Here is a 14,893-nt window from a genome sequence, read left to right on the forward strand (position 1 = left end):
TCATGCCCCTAGCTTCTTTGTGTGAAGATTTTATTCCCACCAAAACCGCCTTCCCCTTCCCTCAGCGGCTGGATTGCTTTAAAGAAATTCTGTCAGGCTATAATAAGGGTAACATTCACCTGCCATTGCATAAAGATACTATTTCCCTGGGGATATTTCTCTCGCTTGCAGCTGTGAATTCTAGCAATGAACTTGGGACCAGGGAAAACTCTGTGGTTTTGTTCTCTGAGCTACCTTCTTAAGTCTTCCAAGGGTTGTCACTCAGCTGGAACTGATTCTTTGATGAAGAGCAAGAAGACCATGTCGCCTGCACAGCAAACGTTGTGGTCGTTCGGTCGTGTCCGACTCTTCGTGACCCCATGGACCAGAGCACGCCAGGCCTTCCTGTCCTGCGCTCTCTCCCGGAGCGTGCTCAAGTTCATATTCATTGCATCGGTGATGCTATCTAGCCATCTCATCCTCTGCCGTCCCCTTCTCCTTTGGCCTTCAGTCTTTCCCAGCATCAGGGTCTTTTCCAGGGAGTTTTCTCTTCGCATTAGGTGGCCAAAATATTTGAGCTTCAGCTTCAGTATCTGTCCTTCCAATGAGCACTCAGGGTTGATTTCCTTTAGGATGGACTGATTTGACCTCCTTGCAGCCCAGGGGACTCGTAAGAGTCTTCTCCAGCACCACAGTTCGAAAGCATCAATTCTTCGGCGCTCAGCCTTCCTTATAGTCCAGCTCTCACAGCCATACGTTGCTACTGGGAAAACCATAGCTTTGATTAGACGGACCTTTGTCGGCAAGGTGATGTCTCTGCTTCTTACTATGCTGTCTAGGTTGGCCATAGCTTTCCTCCCAAGGAGCAAGCGTCTTTTAATTTCATGGCTACAGTCACCGTCTGCGGTGATCTTGGAGCCCAAGAAAGTAAAATCTGTCACTGCTTCCATTTCTTCCCCTTCTATATGCCAGGAAGTGATGGGGCCAGATGCCACGATCTTAGTTTTTTTAATGTTGAGTTTCAAACCAGCTCTTGCACTCTCCACTTTCACCCTTAACAAGAGGCTCCTTAGATCCTCTTCGCTTTCTGCCATTAGGGTGGTATCGTCTGCATATCTGAGGTTGTTGATAATTCTCCCGGCAATCTTAATTCCGACCTGTGATTCATCCAACCCGGCATTTCTCATGATGTACTGTGCATATACGTTAAATAAGCAGGGTGACAATATGCAGCCTTGTCGTACTCCTTTCCCAATTTTGAACCAATCGGTTGTTCCATGTCTGGTTCTTACTGTTGCTTCTTGACCCTCGTACAGCTTTCTCAGGAGACAGGTAAGGTGGTCTGGTACTCCCATCTCTTTCAGAATTTGCCAGAGTTTGTTGTGGTCCACACAATCAAAGGCTTTACAGTAGTCAATGAAGCAGAAATAGACGTTTTTCTGGAATTCTCTCGCTTTCTCCATGATCCAGCGAATGTTGGCGATTTGATCTCTAGTTCCTCTGCCTCTTCGAAACCCAGTTTGTACTTCCAGTAGTTCTCGGTTCACATGCTGCTGAAGCCTAGCTTGTAGGATTTTGAGCATCACCTTGCTGGCATGTGAAATGAGCGCAATGGTGCAGTAGTTTGAACACTCTTTGGCATTGCCCTTCTTTGGAATTGGAATGTAAACTGACCTTTTCCAGTCTTATGGCCACTGTTGAGTGTTCCAAATTTGTTGACATATAGAGTGCAGCACTTTAACAGCATCATCTTTTAGGATTTTAAATAGCTCAGCTGGAAGACTGTCATCTCCGCTAGCTTAGTTGTTAGTAATGCTTCCTAAGGTCCACTTGACTTCACTCTCTAGGATGTCCGGGTCAAGTTCAGTGCCGCATTTTCATGGCTATCAGGGACATTCAGATCTTTCCTGTATAGTTCTTCTGTGTATTCTTTCCACCTCTTCTTAATCTCATCTGCTTCTGTTAGGTCCCTGCCTTCTTTGTCCTTTATCATGCCCGTCTTTGCACAAAACATTCCCTTGATATCTCCGATTTTCTTGAAAAGCTCTCTAGTCTTTCCCATTCTATTGTTTTCCTCGATTTCTTTGCATTGTTCATTTAAGAAGGCCTTCTTGTCTCTCCTTGCTATCCTCTGGAACTCTGCATTCACTTGGATATATCTTCCCCTTTCTCCCTTGCTTTTCGCTTCCCTTCTTTCCTCAGCTACTTGTAAAGCTTCATCAGACAGCCACTTTGCTTTCTTGCATTTCTTTTTCTTTGGGATGGATTGAGTTGCTGCCTCCTGAACAGTGTTACGGACCTCCGTCCATAGTTCCTCAGGCACTCTGTCTATCAGGTCTAATCCCTTAAATCTATTCCTCACCTCCACTGTAAGGGAAGTGATTTAGGTCATACCTGAATGGTTTAGTGGTTTTCCCTACATTCTTCAATTTAAGCCAAAATTGTGCAACAAGACATTCATGATCTGAGCCACAGTCAGCTCCAGTTCTTGTTTTTACTGACTCTATAGAGTTTCTCCATCTTTGGCTGCAAAGGACATAATCAATCTGATTTTGATATTGACCATCTGGTGATGTCCATGTGTAGAGTCACATGCTGTTGGAAAAGAGTGTTTGTAATGATCAGCATGTTCTCTTGGCAAAACTTTATTAGCCTTTGTCCTGCTTCATTTTGTACACCAAGGCCATGCTTGCCTGTTATCCCGGTGATTTCTTGACTTCCTACTTTAGCATTCAAATCCCCTATGATGAAGAGGACATCTTTTTTTGGCGTTAGTTCTAGAAGGTGTTGTAGGTCTTCATAGAACCGATCAACCTCAGCCTCTTCGGCCTCAGTGGTTGGGGCATAGACTTGAATTACTGTGATGTTGAATGGTTTGCCTTGGATTCGTACTGAGATCATTCTGTCATTTTTGAGATTGTACCCCAGTACTGCTTTTCCATCCTTTTGTTGACTATGAGTGCTACTCCATTTCTTCTATGGGATTCTTGCCCACAGTAGTAGATATGATGGTCACCTGAATTAAATTCGCCCCTGCTTGTCCATTTTAGTTCGCTGATTCCCAAGATGTCGATGTTCAATCTTGCCATCTCATGTTTGACCACCTCCAGCTTACCTTGATTCATTGATCTGACATTCGAGGTTCCTAAACAATATTGTTCTTTACAGCATCAGACTTTCTTTTCACCACCAGACACATCCACAGCTGAGTGTCCTTTTGGCTTTGGCCCAGCCGCTTCACTCTTTCTGGCACTACTTGGAAATTCCCTCTGCTCTTCCCCAGTAGTATATTGGACACCTTCTGACTTGAAGGGCTCATTTTCCGGCGTCATATCTTATAGCCTTGTGATATGTTCCATGGGGTTTTCTTGGCAACAATACTGGAGTGAGTTGCCATTTCCTTCTCCAGTGGACCACATTTTGTCAGAACTCTCCACCATGACCTGTCCGTCTTGGTTGGCCCTGCACGGCATAGCTTATGGCTTCACTGAGTTACGCAAGCCCCTTCGCCACAACAAGGCAGTGATCCATGAAGGGGACGGCAAATGTAGGCCACAGCAAAATGCTAATCCCACCCCTGCATTCTGAGCATTAATGGATGAATTCCCTCAGTTTCCACCACCACCCATTTTGGTCTTTCCTTGTGAGTGTTAAAATGGTTTGTAAGGAAAGATGGCTAAAGCAGTCTTTCCCAAACTGTTGTCCTCCAGATGTGTTGGACTACAACTCCCATCAATGATGTACTTCTCCCAAATGTACTTGGCAGTAGGGAAGGGACAGCAAGGTCCTTCTCTCTTCCCCTATGTTTCCCCAGGCCTCTTCCTGCCACTTGGAGGCTGCTGTCGCAGCATTCTAGATGCCCCAATGGAGGGAAAGAGAGCTTTTAATTGCCACTTTGCCATGGTTTCTGCCTCTAGATTCTTTCTGGGATTAAGATCAGAACCTCTGCACATGTTTTTTCTGGGTTTTTTCCTTCACCGCCTTTCTATATGTTCTTCTACATAACCTCTAGCTGGCACTGTGGTATAGCCAAATTGTGCAACTACACTAGCGTTTCATTCTGCCATTCCCCCCAAAACTGGACTTTCCCTGATTAAAAAAACTCCCTGGGAAAATGCTTGGAAAGCACAGGAGAGGCCCTGGAGGATGCCAGTGTCATCTAAAACACCTGCAATCTACCATGAGTGAGGAATCACAAATGCACAATAAATGTCTGGTGTAGACAAACTCATTGTCCCCAACCTGCTGCCAAGGTAGAAAGGAGGGAAAGCTGCAATCTCTCAGTGGTAATCTATTGGGGGCCGCATGCTGGCAGTGAGTGGGGCCGAAGTCAGCAGTGGGTGGAGCCAGAGCCACCAAACTGTGGATGGAACCACCCCCTCCCTTTTCTTTTCTTTTCTTTTCTTTTCTTTTCTTTTCTTTTCTTCCTTCCTTCCTTCCTTCCTTCCTTCCTTCCTTCCTTCTAACCTTTCTCTCCCTCACTCCCACTTGCCGGTGGAAGGACAGATCACTCTTTCCAGGTCGGAACTGATCACTTGCAGAGGGCTTTTAAAATTAGGTTGAGGGTCTCAGGGTCCCCAGCCCTGTCATAAGTGAATGGGGGCTGCATTCAGAAAGAGGAAGACATTGGATTCTGGACAGTCTTTAGCGTGCACTTTTTTGATTCTTGGTAGAAATCAAAGGGTAACCATTGTCCTCAAAGGGAAAAATAGCATCTCCCTATTGTTGCATTTACGATGATGATGATTAAGAGTTTGGACTTCCATCATTTTCAACAGGTATTTGATCAACTCCGTGAAGATAGGGCGTGGGTATTTCCATACTCTTCGCAGAGAAACTGTGGAGAGGAAAACGGCACACAAGTTGGAAGAGCAGAAAGAAGAGGAGAGGTGGAAAACTGAATTTCAGCCCCCTAAATACCCGTCGTCGTCATCTGACGAAGCATCATCTGACGAAGAAATAACTGAGTATGTGTTCTTCAGGATCCCTCATTCAGACTTTTTTTTTCCAATCGTAACCCATAGCTGCTTTGATTAAGAGTTCAGCTGAAAACATCAAGGGAGCTTCACCAAAAGTGGGCCTTTTCCAAACAAGACCGTTTCCCCCAGGCTGTTTGTGAGGTGACCTAAGCCATCTCCTGACTCTTTATGAGGGAGGCAACATAGGGCCTGTACAGCAGGCTTCTGTTCTGCTGACCCAGTAGCAGCTTCCCATGATCCCCAGACAGAAGCTGCAAAAAACACCCCTCAGACTTCTTTCTCCAGTGCAGGCTATGTTCCAACTGGAATAATAAAGGGTGAGCCTCAAGCTAGTGCTAGAAAGCAGTCATTTATTTGTGAAGAATTCCAGCCATAGGTTATCCTCAGGGCTAAAGGGTCTTCCTGTGCCTTATTCTGGTGCAGCAGATATAGATCACTCAAGAAGAGAGAGAGAGAGAGAACAAATGGGACCTGCAAGATAATGTGGCAGTGTGAGTTCCAGCCAGTCTCTCTGATTCCCTGCTAACACCCCCCCCACACACACCACAGTCAGGAAGCATTCTGAAGCCACTGAACATGCTTGTTGCTTGGGCTGTTTGGGGCATTTCCCCCCCCCTAACTTCTGCAAAACATGCTATTCCCCTAAGCCTGCTGATACCTCCCTCTTGCGTGTGTGGATGGTTCCTTTTTGGCTACGTAAGGCCAGGCACTCAGTGAACAAGCTTGCTATTAGGGCATTCTTCACAAAATAAATCACTGCTTTCTCTTGCTTCACTCTTCCATTTTTATTTTTTGCGCTTCCCCTGCACTCGCTGCCATTCCAACGACCCCAGCTTTTTCTTCCCAGGACCTGCCCAAGGGTGTGTGTGTGTGTGTGTGCAGTAGCTAGTAGCCACTAGTTGTCAAAAGCCATCAGTGCTCATTTAAGGAAGCATCTTGCTTACAGGAGGGGCTGCAGCTCAATAGCAGAGCACGTGCTTTGCATGCAGAAAGTCCCAGGCCTGATCCCCGGCATCTCCAGGTAGGGAAGGAAAAACTTATACCTGAAACCCTGGAGAGCCATTGCTGCCTGTCAGTGTCGACAATACTGGGCTAGATGGACCCAGGGTCTGACTCCGTATAAGGAAGCTTCCCATGTTCTTTCTAGCCATCAATACCATTAAAGGAACATCTTTAGCTATTAAGTATATGGATGATCAAACAGTAGGTCATCTCACTATTATAACAAGCCTGTTCCGCTTGCCTCACACAGGATGCTGTTGGAACTACATCACAGCAGCATCCCGTGTGGGGCACCGTGGCCCCCTCCTCATTTTGGCAGGTCAGGGTGTACTCTGGAAAAGATGAAAAGTAGGAAGAACAGACAGATCTCAAATCAGCAATGCCAGACTAGAACACACTGTGCTTTTGTTTCCTGACGCCTGTCTCTTTCTTCAGTTTCTTTATAACAGAATGCCCTCTTCTGAGAGACCGAGAGAAAAAGAAGAAGAAGAAAATGATTCGGCCTTTCACCCCGTTCTATAATGGCCTGCTGGCACAAAAGCATCCAGATGCACATTTGTACGTCCTCAGGCACAGCGATGACCCATCCCAACTCCCCCTGAATAATGATGTTTAACAATTCTGAAGGGGGTAATCCATAAAATACCCCCCGCAACCTAAAAATTTTGGGAAGCCAGATTATGGCCTCCAGCAAGCAAACCATGGAGTTCCTGTCTGCTCAGGGTGAACCTTTGATTTTACACGTGTCCTGCTCTATTTCCAAGGACCTGGTTATGGAATTCCATTTTCATGGATACTGGGTTGGATCCAGGATCTGCCTTCCATGAGAGAAAGGGCTCTGTTCATGGAAGGTCCCTCTGCCGGATTTCGGGGGTTCACCCTCCCCCCCACCCCCCCACGCACATACCACAGATCACCCCATGCAGCAGGGACTCCTGACTCTCCGTAACATTGTCAAGGAACTGGAGGGGCTGCCGTGGGAATGAGAGGCAGGAATGGAGACTCACATCAATGTAGTTGATCCGGTGTAAATCTGGATCCAACTCACTGGCTGCAATTAAAGCACTAATATGCTCATGGAGGACTGTGCACATGGGGGCTTTCCCATTCTTTCCAAATGGGGGGGGGGAGATTCCTGCTTACACCCCCATTGTTTGCATAAGGTTTAGTGGTGACGGGGGAGTAGCGCTATAAGCTTTAAAAGTCTAGGTCAGGTTTTGGCCCTGTGTTCTCACAGCCAAGAGAAGTGCAGGCAGTGCCTTTTTTTTTTTCAAAGAGAGGTGCCAGAGCTGGGGACCATGTGGGAAACTTGTGATTTGCCCTGGAAGAAAGGTTCTTCCGGAAGACAACCTCCAGTTGCTTGGTGGTTTCTGAAAGGCACTCTGTTACATACACAGAGGTACTTTGAGTTCTTCATCTGTATTTCTTTGGAAAAGGAGGACAACTAACTGTGGGAAAATATGATGCTAAATAGGCAGTTGAAACAGGGGGTGGACCACAGCAAGAGAGGGCAGACAGTAGATCTCCAGACGTTTCGGACTTCACCTCCCAGAAGCCCCTGCCAGTGCGATCAGTGGTCAGGAATGCTGGGAGTTGAAGTCCAAACATCTGGAGATCTACTTTCTGCCCATCCCTGGTCTACAGGACCCACACCAACAGCACATGCAATCACATCGCTGTTTGATATCCACAAGTCCGGAGCCTGGCTGTGCGTTTCTCTGGATGGTGGCCCATTTGCCCAAAGTGCTTGCTGAACACCAGAGCCCTCTCTCCCTCTTCTCCACCAGTCAGACCATCTGTCTTTCTCTGTTTTTGCCAGTGAATCCATATTTCGGCAGCTCTGTGCCCTCAACTGGCTCTTGGAAGCTTTGACTCTCGAACCCAACACCAGCATGAAACCTCTGATCACCTGCTGGAATCCCAGGTAAGTCTGGCTGCAAACAGGCAAGCCGAGATGTGTGCAAGGTCTTGAGAGGGGAAGCCATTGCAGCTGGGTAAAAAAAAAACACACACACTCAAAAGGGGGCAGAGTAAGACTTCTCTTGGTTTGGGTGGGTGCGGCTTTTTTATCCTTTTTTTTTTTTTTTTTTAAACCAGTACCCTGATACAACCCACTGGAAGAACTCATCAGATTTATGTATCAAGGCTTGGTTTAGGGGGCTGAGGGACAATGTGCTAATGGACAAGCTCATCCATCAAGTAGGGCTCCTTCAAAGCCAGAAACATTTTATGGCCCATTTTGGAATACACAAACCACACACCCCAGATCTGAGCTCTGCCAGATCACTATAGAACGGCTCTCCCTACATCTGGAGATCCGGTGCTGAACCTTCATAATTTCCTGTTAGCGTGGCCATTTGTTGGGGGAAAGCTGCCATAGGATCTTACTGACCTATTAATATTCAGGATGTTAACGAATTGTAGTTCTGATGCAATGAATATGAACTTGAGCACACTCCGGGAGAGAGCGGAGGACAGGAAGGCCTGGCGTGCTATGGTCCGTGGGGTCACGAAGAGTCGGACACGACTGAATGACTAAACAACAACAACAAATTCTGTGTGTCCTAACTAATTTGGTTTTTTTTTTCTTGCCTTATAAGTCTTTGCTTATATTCATTTTTGTGTTGAAAAACACTCAGGACCACTGGGTGGGCTGATGAAATTGTCTTAGGGGTTGGCTAACAGGCTGCTAGATGCCATCTCTGTTCCAGGACAAGAGGGGAGGGCATACAAGCTGGCCTGGGAGCCAGAGCATCTGACTGCTCGGGAACGGTGCACCTCATCCTCGCTGTGTGCAGAGATGATGCCGTTATCGATAGGAAAAGCACTCTGCACATACTTTGAGAAAGACGCCCTTGCTCAGGGGCATGGCTTTTCATAATCCATCTCTGCCATTAAACATGGATTCTGTGGCCGAGCCCAGGAGCCCGTTCTGCCCTGATGGTGCTAAAAGCCATGTGTAATAGCAGCTGTGCTGTGCTGATAGAAGCCTCATTAACTTGTTCTTTTGCATAGGGACTATGGTGGTGGGAAAAGCTCCGTGAAAGTAGTCAATAAAGAAAAGGCAGTGAGGACTCGATGGGAACACTTTCTCCTGCACACGAAGGTAATCTGGTTTACGATGATAGCAGCTTCCAAAGAATTCATTCTGTGTGTGTGTGTGTATATTCCTTGATCTACCCTGTGTTGCTTTGGAAACCTGGAGCTTTGAGCAGATCTGCACTGCACAATTAATTAAACTGGTTTGAGAGCCAAGCCCTCTCTCCAGGTAATTCTGGGAACTGTATATTTCTGTGAGCAGAGGGGGCTAGGAACTCCTGACGGAGAATTCTCACGCAGCACCCTCACTACTTGACAGCTTCAGGGTTTGTGGGCGGAGGGGCACGCCTTGACAGTTCTTGCATCTGTCCAACCATAGTGAGCTTTAACTAGAATGTGTAAGTCCTTTTAAGTCTGGTCGCTAACCATGATTAGCCTGAACATCCTTCCAGATATAACATGGCATTATGGTTAGTTATGATAAAGGGTGGGAGGGAGAGAAAGGGGTGGGAATGCATGCTCCCAAATCTTCCCAGTCTGTTTTGTTTGTTTATTCTTTATTAAAACTGACATCTGGTGTTCAGACTATATGATATAAATTACTGGCTCTACACTAGTTTGTGTAAAACCGTTATAGGTTTGTAGTACAGATGTGCCCTTCATATCACTTCTCCAAATGAAGAGCAATGGCAAAATGCTGCTTGAGGCTGGATTTTGCCAGAGAGTGGGCCAGTTCGCTCGACACAATAAGCCACCCTGAAAATAAGCCTTGCTAACCCACGTTAGTCCCGACAGATGATCAGGCACTCTGCAGCTTGCTGTGGCTTGTTTCCCCCTTAGTCCTCCTGCCCGCCTCCAGCACACATCCCACGGACCTTTGGGGCACAATCTCAGCAGCCTACTGCATTATTCCACTAATGCATTTCTTTCAGGGCAGGAGACTCACCCAGAAAGGGATCGTCCGAGGTCCAGTCAGCAGGAAAATGCTCAGGAGGCCATCCACCATGAGCATAACCAAGGTGAATGGGCTGTCCTCTGCGCACAGCAAGACCACTCTGACCAGCACCAGCTCCCTGACGCCTGCCTCTGACGATGTGGCTCAGCCTCCTTCCGACAGCGCCAAGGAAGCGGAGGAGATAGACTCTAGCTACAGCAAGCAGACCAAAGAGGAGGAGGAGCCAATGAGCTACTGTGAGTCCTTGAGAGCTCAGCACAGTAACCCCAGCACAGTGACAGCCAGTGCTTCTCTTCAGGGTTCTGTAGGTCCAATGTCAGGACCATGGGATCTCTTAAAGAAATATGAGCAACAGGGGAGTTGTTAGGAAGAGCCCACTTGGGCATGGGCCCTGGATCTTCTTTTGAGCTGTGCCCCGGATCTTTTGAGCTTTCCTAATTGCCATTTTTTTTACATTTTCCCTTTGACTTGCATTGGAAAACAAAAATGGCCATAACTTTTTAGGTTTGTATGATAAATGCATGAAATTTGGAGCATCCTCATTGAGCTACAAGTCCTGGGCTTTTTTGGATGATGGCACAACAGTTGTTGTTGTTTTTGTTGTTGTTATTTACATTTCTATACTGCCCCATAGCCAAAGCTCTCTGGGCAGTTTACAAAGGTTAAAAACATAAAAACACAATATGCAAAAGTCAAAATACATAAAAAACACAGAAACAGACAGTATACACAGAGACAACATACATCTATAAAAACTTTGAGCGATCAGCCAAACCATAAAACAAATCCAGGATTTGTTATGACAGTTAAACTGTCATAAAGAAACAATATAAGTTTGTTAATATATTTATACTAAATGTGCAGGGGCTGGTTGCTGTTGATTAGTGGTGAGGGAAAGACAAAACGGAGCTTTTATCCTGCGATTGAGATTGCTCCTTCACGGAAGTTTGCGGGCTCTTTACATGATGCTGTGACCTTCCAGGGCGTCTCCTGCACTAAATGCCCTTTGTTCCATTTTTAAATAGATCGTAGATAAAGAGCTATCAAATTACTCCATTGTGTTCTCCTTGAGTTCCCTCCGTGAAAAGAGGAAAAGCAGCAAGAAGAGGAGTGAGATCAATGAAAGATAATGGAAGACTCAGATACGGGGAGAAGGAGGGGGAAAGGGGAGCGGGGAAAGGAAGCACGTGAAAAAGGGAGTTGTGATCCTGCATTTAAATTGGAAGCAGAAAGCCCCGTTTTAAATGCAGGATTTTAGGCTGGTGTAGAGATGCTCAAAGTCTTGTGGCACTTTACAGCAGGCCTTCCCGAAACCTCCACGTGTGTTGGACTACAACTCCCAGGATCCCTCAGCCAGCCATGTTGGGAGTTGTCCAGCCTGGAGGGCCTCAGGTTGGGGAAGGCTCCTTTAAAGGCTAACACATTGATGGTGGCAGATCCTTTCATGGGATGGAGTATATGTACTCACGGCATATAGATATACAACTCCCCAATGAGGTTACCACTTCATGCACCTGACCAAAAGAGTCTGTTTCTATTAACATGTTTTAATTGTTTTAATATGGCGTTATATTTTTTTCATCTCGTTCCTCACAGCTCCGAAATCCTTGATGTGGAGCAGTATATAAATAATGTAAATACATGAAATAAATAAATACGTAGACTCTGGCCATGAAAGTTTCTGCCACATGAAAATTGCCACAAGACTCTTTTATTTTTGCTGCAACAGACTCTGACGTGGCTTCCTCTCTGGAAGGCCTTTATTGCGTCACCCGTCTTGTCCTGTTTTTCCTCAGACCTGCAGACGTTGCTTCAGATGATACACGAAGATGTGGCAAAGAATTTTAGTAAAGAAAATATGCTTTGGAGCTCGAAACTGCCTTAGTAAGTCCCCTACTTGGCTTTCATGGAGACGGAAGGAGTTCCATGGTTTAAATAGTGTTTATTTTTACCAGAGTAGATGCCAAATCCAAATTCAGCATCGCGGGGATGCGAGGGCAGCTGTATTCTTTTCTATTTACCATTTTGGTTCCCTTTGAAATGCTGATTGGCATATTCAGGTGCTGCTGCTGAGATGATCTGGCTCTCCTCCAGGTGTGTTGAGGTGATGTTTGTGTAATTGGCACTTCCTAGGATTATTTTAATGTTGGAATAGTTTCCCTTGATCTTAGGATGCTGATGTCTTCCTGGAGAAATAGATGGTGGCCAGCCAACCTGCACTTCCATAGACAGACAGCTGGGTTGAATGACAGTGTGGTTAAGTTGAATGGGCTGAATGAAACCCAGTGTAGTGTAGTGGTGAGAGTGACGGACTGGGAGCCGGGAGATCCGGGTTCTAGTCCCCACTTGGCCATGGAAGCTCACTGGGTGACTTTGGGCCAGTCACAGACTCTCAGCCCAACCTACCTCACAGGGTTGTTGTTGTGAGGATACAACGGTGAGGAGGAGGATAATGTAAGCCGCCTTGAGTTCCTTGCGAGAGGGAGAAAGGCGGGGTATAAATGCAATAAATAAATAAATAAATAAAACCCTGCCTATGAGAAGAAAGAAAGAGGCTGCATTTGGGGTTTCTTGTTGCAACCTGGCTTTGGGCTCTCACTGCATGCAGGATTCAGATTGTCTTTCTTGCGTTGCAGTTCGCACACCTTGTCAGGGAGATCTGATCCAGAGAGCGAGTTATCATTTGGACAAAGAGCCAAAAGGTAAGGGATTCTTCAAAAAGAGCCCAGTAGAGAGTTAGACACAAGCAGTGATGCACTTGAGTGGCAGGCGACATCCATTTATTTATTCATCCACTCTACTTCATGTTACGATCCAGTCGTTGAGGGTGTTCACACAACACGCTCACCCACACTAAGTGGTTGATGGAGGGTTGTTTTGAACCATGGGTTGTTTGTTGAACCGTGGGTTAGTGTGTTGTCTGAACCCAGGACATTTTCTGCAGGGTGGCTTGTTAACCATGTAGTGTGGCTTATTTTTCTTGAATAAGCCACCTTGAGAACCCATGGTTTGTTGTTGGGTTGTTCAGGGTGGTTAACAAGCCACCCTGGCTGCATTCAGACAAGACGATAACCCACCCTGCAGAAAACATGGTCTGTTCAGACAACATGTTAACCCACAGTTCAACAACAACCCACGGTTCAAAACAACCCACATTCAACCCCTGAGTGTGAGTTAGCGTGTTGCGTGAACAGCAACATTATGTTTGTTCACACGAGGAACTATGTGCATATCATGGGTGAAATGGCCACACTGGAGTCAGCCTCTCTGACAGCCACTTGTAATTCTGGTTTCAAGCCTGGAACACAATGCAGCCCGTTTGCTGATGCTAAGCAAGTCTGGATTTGGTCGATGCCTGGAGAGGGGACTGCCTGGAACCCCATGGACACCACCTTGAGTTCCATTGCAGAAAGGCAGAATTTAAATGAAATAAACCAGGGGTGCAGAACCTCAGGGCTGGTGGCCCAATCCAGCCTTCTGGTGTCCCCCGAAATTCCCACAGTGCAGTGTTTTCCCCAAAGGCTGAAACGCCTCTCCCAAGGCTTAGCGACTGGCCGTAAGAGCTTTGAGCTACGATATGCTGGGCCATGTTTTAGAAGCGGAATGTGACGTTTTGTATCTTTGGCTCCACCTCTTGTATCTTTGACTCCTCCCCCTTTGCCTTCAGTCCTGCCCGCCACCGGGATACGGCCCCCAAGAGCTTCTGCAAAATAGAACTCAGCCCTTGGGCTGCAAGAGGCTCCCCACTCCTGAAATAAGCAACCCCACATCCATTTTGGGACTCCCGATCTGTTCCGTTCTATCTGTGCTCCACCACAGGACTCAGGGCACCGTATGTGGATTTACCCTATTTTACCCGCATAACAGCCCTGTGTGGTGGGCTTCGTCTGATTCAACAGTGACTGGGCCAAGGGTCACCTGGTGAGCTTCATGCCTGAATTGGGCTTTCTGTGTAGGTGCCCCTTGTTCAAGGCAACCCTCTAACCACTGCACCTCACCATCTCTCCTAAGTTTATAACAGAACGGACTCCCGGTCTAACCCCACAGCGTCCAGGAAGCTCCAGCGGCCCTTGCAAGCTATCAAACCTGTTTTACCAAGGATGTTTTTCTCCCGCGAGGTGGTTTGTTTGTTTTTTAGAGCTGAAAGTATATTTCAGACTCATTTGAAAACTAGCACCATTTGAGGAACTGAATGTGAGTTTTTTAATTGAAGCTCTTCGAGTTCAGAGCTTCTGCGGCACTCCCGGGTCCTTGCTAAACCCCCTTCTTCTTTTTCCTTTTATTGAGTTTTCCCAAGTAACAGTGAACAGTAACAAATCCAGATACGCCACATGTGAGTCAGTGTCTTTACAGTCTTTCTGATCACTCAGGATCTCCATCCGCTACAAGCAAGATAATCTGGTCGAGGTATCGCTCATCATGCAGCAGATCACGCCACAGAGTTCTGTGTGTCTTAGGAGGCTGTTGTGTATTCTTCTCAATATTAGCAAATTCAATAAATGGATACCATTTTCCATAAAAAGTGTCACTTTCCACTTAACCTCTTTGCGTGTGAAGATGTTCAGTGATTTTCTCCATTAGTGCAAGGTCCCACATTTTCTGTTTCCATATAATCTGAGAAAGTTCATGTGCTGATTTCCAGTTAGCAGCTGTGACCAACCTGGCCGCTGTCCAGAAAAAAGTCAGGCGCTTTTTATGTCTTATTTGTGTATTCGAGTCCATATAAGGTGATAGTAGTTGGTACTGCATTCTTGATCGTACCTGCTCACTTTTGCTGTTGCTTTCACAGACTTTGCTTTTCCTTCAGCCCCCCGTAGCCCATGTGGCCCCCTGCATTTCTTTTCCCTTTGACTGCCTCATTTGCCTTGGTGGAAAGACTGTTTGGGAACAATGGGGGTGCTGTAGAAAACCCCTGCCATCTCTGTCACTGCAGAATAAC

General features: G+C 46.4%; 1 protein-coding gene across 1 annotated transcript in view; it reads left to right on the plus strand.

Annotated features, from left to right (window-relative positions):
* Window positions 1–14,893, plus strand: part of CCDC60 (coiled-coil domain containing 60) — a 69,186-nt gene that overhangs the window by 43,956 nt on the left and 10,337 nt on the right. The window contains exons 4-10 of the mRNA XM_084820491.1: window positions 4,758–4,946; window positions 6,396–6,518; window positions 7,780–7,884; window positions 8,976–9,066; window positions 9,932–10,190; window positions 11,751–11,838; window positions 12,591–12,656. Of these exons, the coding sequence (XP_084676617.1) occupies window positions 4,758–4,946; window positions 6,396–6,518; window positions 7,780–7,884; window positions 8,976–9,066; window positions 9,932–10,190; window positions 11,751–11,838; window positions 12,591–12,656 (921 nt within the window). The remainder of the gene's footprint in view (window positions 1–4,757; window positions 4,947–6,395; window positions 6,519–7,779; window positions 7,885–8,975; window positions 9,067–9,931; window positions 10,191–11,750; window positions 11,839–12,590; window positions 12,657–14,893) is intronic.

The sequence above is a fragment of the Heloderma suspectum genome, chromosome 13 (genome assembly GCF_057233095.1).
Source record: "Heloderma suspectum isolate Gila_16-S chromosome 13, 16-S_ref, whole genome shotgun sequence".
In the NCBI taxonomy this organism is placed as follows: Eukaryota; Metazoa; Chordata; class Lepidosauria; order Squamata; family Helodermatidae; genus Heloderma; species Heloderma suspectum.